The sequence below is a fragment of the Charadrius vociferus genome, unplaced genomic scaffold, assembly GCF_000708025.1.
Source record: "Charadrius vociferus isolate BGI_N301 unplaced genomic scaffold, ASM70802v2 scaffold477, whole genome shotgun sequence".
In the NCBI taxonomy this organism is placed as follows: Eukaryota; Metazoa; Chordata; class Aves; order Charadriiformes; family Charadriidae; genus Charadrius; species Charadrius vociferus.
In genome coordinates, this window is record NW_009649449.1 from 1,445,027 (window position 1) to 1,450,950 (window position 5,924).

The 5,924-nt window shown below is 45.3% G+C and overlaps 1 protein-coding gene across 1 annotated transcript; it reads right to left on the bottom strand.

The window, feature by feature from the left end:
* Positions 1-590: 590 nt before the first annotated feature.
* SPSB1 (splA/ryanodine receptor domain and SOCS box containing 1) lies at positions 591-5,719 on the bottom strand. The gene is made up of 2 exons (XM_009889568.1): positions 4,891-5,719; positions 591-1,211 (listed from the first exon to the last, which is right to left on the bottom strand). The coding sequence occupies exons 1-2, from the start codon at positions 5,582-5,584 to the stop codon at positions 1,084-1,086; spliced, it is 822 nt and encodes a 273-aa protein (XP_009887870.1). The 5' UTR covers positions 5,585-5,719; the 3' UTR covers positions 591-1,083.
* Between the last annotated feature and the right edge of the window lie 205 nt (positions 5,720-5,924).

Here is a 5,924-nt window from a genome sequence, read left to right on the forward strand (position 1 = left end):
TCCTGCTGCATAGTTAAGTGGAGATATGCCAATGGTCTATGACAGAACAAAGCCTGGTTTGGATGACTTTAAGCAGCTTATCTAAGAAGATAATTCCCTGGCAGACCTATTAGAGAAACACATGAATATGTTTCTCTAAAGCCTTAACATGGAACAGGCTATACAGAAAGCAGACATAGGATAGGAGGACCTATAGCTGTGTAACAAATCTCAGCTCATGCAGCCTGTCTCACCCTATTGCAGGAGAAGTCTGCCTTTTCCCTCTCCCCACATCAGCAAGGAACACCTGATCCCAGACTAAAACCTGCAGTTTTAAGTGAAGAAGAGGGCAGGTGGAGACACAGCATGACTGCTCAATCAACTGAATCATACACACTAAGAGACAGAACAGAGAATGGAGCAGAACTGAGAAAGCAGTGGTGATAAACAGGAAAGCAGGATTCACTGCCTATGAAATCACATCAGAACATGGTGAGAAGTCCTGGCAGAGATGCAGACATCAGTGACATAACCATCTTCTCCCAATTAAAAAGTGTTCTGGTGGAAGGGTTCTGGGTTTTGGTGTTTCAGGGCTTGGGGTTGTATTTTTTTTTTTGGTTTTTAAAAACTCAGCAATTAATTATTCTTGGTATTCCAGACGCTTCCCAACTCTGCCAGCCATGCTGTGCCTTTCCATTCTTAGGACCTGGTCTTCACATTTCCACTCCTAATACCTTCCCTTCCCCCAGATTATGTTCTTCCCTTTAGCTGGTACAGAAAAATAATTCACTCCTAGGCTCTACAACCCAGAGGATGCAGCACAGCCTTTTCTCAGGAGAAGCAGGGAAGCACAGAGCTTCTGTAAATGTTCCTTTTGTAAGTGTGCTGGGGAAGTGACTTCCCAAGAACAAAACACTCAGTTGTGAAACAAGGATTACTTGAGAGCTTGCCAATAAGGGCACACGGAGACTTAAGCAGTGGCAGGAATACTTTGGCCAAGGAGTTCCAGCAGTAGCGATGACACAAGGGTGGAGAACCCATTGCTCAGTGGGTCAGCTCCAATATTTTGCCTTGGTTCCAACTCTCTGTCCTTGAACATGAAGGTCATTGGTAGAGCAGGTAACTCTTGAGGGAGGCTGGCAGTGGCAGTGTAGGGATCTCATTCAGTCTTTCCTTGCCCAGAGCAAGCCTCACAGCTCGCCGACACAAGTCCATCAAAGGCAGTGGTTCAGCTGGGAAAAGAGACCCGAGACATTAACATCCCAACCCACAAGTTACACACGCATTTTGCTAGTTCTAAAAATCCCCCAGAAAAAGATTGAGCGAGAAAAGTGAATGCCTGGCATGTCTGCAGGACCCAAGCTATTCAGCATTCACATATCAGCAACTGCAGCTCAAATACACAGGCAGAACATGTTTCTGTAGAGGTTATTTAAGCCATACTTGTGTGTGAACGAAAAAAAATACTAGAATCCCTTAATGAAAATTTCCCCCCTCCAATACCAGTCATTCAAGTCAGAACGCATCTTCTAGCCTGTGCCTCTTATTGCAGTACCTGAAAATCTTTGTAAGAGATTCACTGAAGTAGAAGACTGCAGCAAACAGTTCGATAGCATCATGTGGCATGGGTACCCAGGAAGTACCATGGTGTGTCTCTTACACAGTAGGGTAACAGCTGTCAACCCCTCCATTTGTACTACATACTTCCCAGGAAAAACAGTCACCCATCAAAACTTCGTGTCACTATTTGTATTGTGACAGTTTCCATTAGAGAATTCCCTCCTGGGTCATAAACCTGGGAAAGATACAAGCCTTTAGCTATCTTTTTTGCATCCTGTATTTGTAAAACACCGAACAAGATAATAGTAGTTTTTCAGGTATGGCATATAGGGCCCTTTGATGCTGAAGAGTCATTCACAACATACAGGGGACTAAGGTCAAAGCCAGAGTTAACACATTACAGCTGCAGAGAAGGAAGATACAGATTAGTTTCTCACAGCTTCTCTTGCTAAGTCTGTCAATGCTCACCTTTACACAGCATGCTGCTCAAGCCTAGGGGCTTCTCCTCCCCCAGGAGAAGGCTAACACAAAGACATCCCAAATTACGCACATAACTGGACATCCTTCTAATAGCCTGAGGGTTCAGCATGCACCATTAGAAAGCTTCCTTTACAGATATCTCAGGCTGAACAGACACCTAAAAACATCCACAGGAATGGAAGAGTCTGGCTGAGAAGCTGCAGTTTTCAGGAACCCTGATAGATGCCAACAGGTCTAGCTTCCACTACTACAAGCCAAATTAATCTGACTGTTCATACAGCTGTTTAAACAGCTGAAAGACAGGAAAAGCTTAGTTTCTGAGCATGGGCATGTTACTGATTTTTTTTTTTTAACCAGAATTAATTCCATCGATAATGTGGATACAAGTCCCTTCCTCCCAGGTTCAAATAAAATGGCTAACACTGAAAAGCTCAAACAGAAGTGTTGTCAGTAGCCTCTCATCAGGCTACCCCTGATGCTACTTCGGAAAAAGTAAACAGTCATACTGCTTCATGTAGAAAACACTTCCAATGAAGAGTGGGGAAAGCTAATTTTTAATCTAATTTTTGGCAAAAAGTCTGTGAGAAGGAGAGTTAGCTGAAGAGAGACTTGGTAACAACATCAGGAAACGCACACTTGAATTGGTCTGTCTCCTCCTCAAGTTAGCAGCCAGAGCTTAACTAATGCCCCATTTTCCTCCAGCTCCTTCCCTGTGATGGATCACAAGCTATTACCTGCTCCAGGGGAAGCTGCAGTGGAATGTTTTTTCTAGCAGTTCTCCAAAAGTTCTCCCAGTGCTTCAAACATTAATTATTCCTGAGGAATCATACCTCTATACGCACAACTCTTTTCACACTGATGGCTGGGTGGAGAGCAGACAGATCTGTCAGGGCAGTGCTGTTCCTTCCCAAGCCCCACCATCTGTCACACATTCTGTGCCATAAGTGAAAACACAGTTGCACTCAGCCCAAGGTACTGCTGGTCCTGCCTGCCATGACCCACTCCAGGACCTGTGCCACCTCTTCTGCAGGGACAGGTCTTCACAGCTGGACTGCATGTCTCAGCTCTGGCTGCGATACTGCCAGAGAAGTCTATTACTGGCAGCAGTCCTTTGGCACTTCCCAGTGTAGCTTACTCTTAAACCAGTGGGGTACAAATATGCTGTATTCATAATCTGTCCCAATTCTTCCTGCTCCATAGGGAGATAGCTGGGACAGAGGTATTGTCTAGCCGGCATCTCAGAGGACAAGGGGCCTGACCTTCAATGCCTGTAGACATTAACATAACAAATACATTCCAGTTTAATGGCCTTAAAAGGAAAGATCTTCTTCCCACAGAGATTAAGAACAAGAACTTTGTCCTCATCTAGTTTGCACTGATAACCCAGTCTGACAGGAGACCAAAAGAGAAAGCACGCACATATCTGACCTCCTTCCATTCACAAGCACTACAATCACTGGACAGTGTTGCTATTGAATGCTCAGAAGTGGTTAGAGCCAGACACCTTCTTTCTCTCTGTGCCAAAATAGCGTCCCGTCATTCCTGGCCTTATGCCCATAATTCACTCCTATGCTGAGAGCACATCACAACCAAATCCAATACTGGAGGTGGCCGTTTCCTTGCTAAGTGCAGTTCTGCGCCAACAACTCCACAGACTTGCTGGCTTTGAGAAGAGCTGCAGATTTTGGCTTTGACACTTCAGAAAAACCCGGTTACTGGAGCTGCTGCCATTCTGTAAGCTGTTGTGGCAGAATGAGTTAGGTTTCTTTCTTTTGGTGAGAAAGTGCTCTGCCAAGAGCTCTGTTTGGTCTTGCTGAGTTGAAGTGTATTTCTCAAAGCACTTGTGGATTTTGCTCCTATCCCTTTGCAAGGCTTTCCTGGTTATTCTGAAAGCTCAGCTTTTCTGGTGCCCAGTGTCACTTTTGTTGTACCTCATGTCACCATTGCCAGGGGTTTGCCATTGCTGGCCAAGCATTAGAACGTGTTCTAAGCACAAATAAAAGAGCCCAGTATGCTGCAGCCTTTGGGCAGACACTGTTCTGGAATGCAAGGGAAACACTACTCTTCATATCAATACTGCCAAATTTATTTCACTAACAACATAAATCCAGATTTTAATCCACTTCCTTCACCTCTTTCCTCCACCCTACCCAGAGGACTGAGTCACAGTCTGGCCCAATGGGAACTTCTGACTATGAGAGATAACAGACTTTAGCACATTTGAACAGCCAAATTTATTACGAAGCTTAGCTAGAGATTGATGTCCCTATTAGTAAAAGGCCTGGCATGCAAGCTGGGCTGGCTACAATATCCAGCCTCACGCTAGAAATGAGTACACCCTGCCCTGAAAGAAGCAGAGAAGTGAACTACTTGTTTGAAAGATGAGACATTCCCATTTCCTTAGATAGGGACAGATCTTCTCACTCTTGCCCGCACAGGATTTTAAAACTCCCTTCACTAGCCATTTAAGGAACCTGATTGTCCCTCAGAGGCTGCTTCCTGTAAAGAGACACCAGGATTACATTGCCAATAATGCAACTGTCAAAGACATTGCTACGGATACTTTGGTAGCAATATAGAAAGGTTTGTCATCTCTAGACAGACAACTGGCATCACCATCTCCCACCATATTAACTCCCCAAACCCTGCTTGCTCCCTGCAGTGCCTTGGTAACAGTACATGTGTAGAGCCAGACAAACTTTTTGGATTAGCCACTAAGGATTTGGAGCTGTATCCAGCAATCCTACTGCTGACATTAAATCCTTACCTCTGTAGAAAAACAAAAACCCTCCCCAGGATGATCTAGTACACCTGCACTTAAATAGCACACAGATCTGTACTGCTAGAACAAATACAGGGGGTTATACTCACGGTCAAGTCCATTCAAGTAGCGCATCCGTATTTCACAGTGTCCCCACACTGCGCTTACCACCGGATATAGCTTTTTCCCTTTGAGTCCCCGAAATGCAACACCCATGTATTGCCCATCTACAATGAAGCTCAGTGTCCCGTCATCCATATCCAGAACCACCAGGAAGGAGTCCGGCACAATGAAAGTTTCATCGGGTTCTAAAAAGGCAGGATAGGTTTTACTTGGCTGGTTCTTGCCATCGTGGTACAGTCTGTTGCGCCCAAGGTCCCAGCCCCAGGATTCATGGTTATTTCCTACAAGCGTCGGGCACCCTACTGAATGCAAAGGGGGATCTGCTGTTGCCACCCCGACCACAGCATGCGTGCCTCGCTGCCTCATTGCCCACGTGATCTGCCACACGTGCAGTCCTCGTGTATATCCCACTTTGCCTCTGATAGCATCTGTACTCTGAGCCACCGGATGCCGGTGAAATATGAGTTTGTCATCCTCTTTCACAAAGACATTCAGAGAGCGATCATCATTGTTCCATGAATGCAATAACTGGACTTCATATGATACCGGAGGCATGTCCAGCAGCAAGTCTAAACGTGTGGGTTTGCTGTAGTCAAGTCCTTGGAGTTCCTGTTTCAATGGCCTGTATACAGGGTCCCTCATATCCACAGTCTTTATCCCACCTGTGACCTTCTGACCCATTGTGTGTTCTGATTTTGCCTATTTATAGGCTCCCAGGGCAAGCTCATCGATTTACCCAGCCGATCCTGCTGTCATTCAGCCCTACAGAGAAAGTTGCTAGGAGACCTTGTCAAGACGTGCACCAGTCAGCATTGCCTAATGGATGGAAAGAAAAACAAGAGACAAGTTAAACATTAGCACATACAGCCTTGTATGCAACATCACAGAGCACAGTTTTAGTCTGTTTATCCTGACATCTTGTCCTTCCTTCCCACCAGCAAGGAAGGGTAACACATGCTACTTAAGCAGTATACCCTGCAAAGCAGAGACAGCATAGAGATCAAGTCAACAGGTATTAAGT

Bases quoted from the DNA above. Each gene is read 5' to 3' on its own strand.
- SPSB1 (XM_009889568.1), bottom strand. From the start codon at position 5,584: ATGGGTCAGAAGGTCACAGGTGGGATAAAGACTGTGGATATGAGGGAC. The intron at 1,212-4,890 runs GTGAGTATAACC...CTCTTTTCCCAG, and splicing joins CTACTTGAATGGACTTGACC to CTGAACCACTGCCTTTGATG.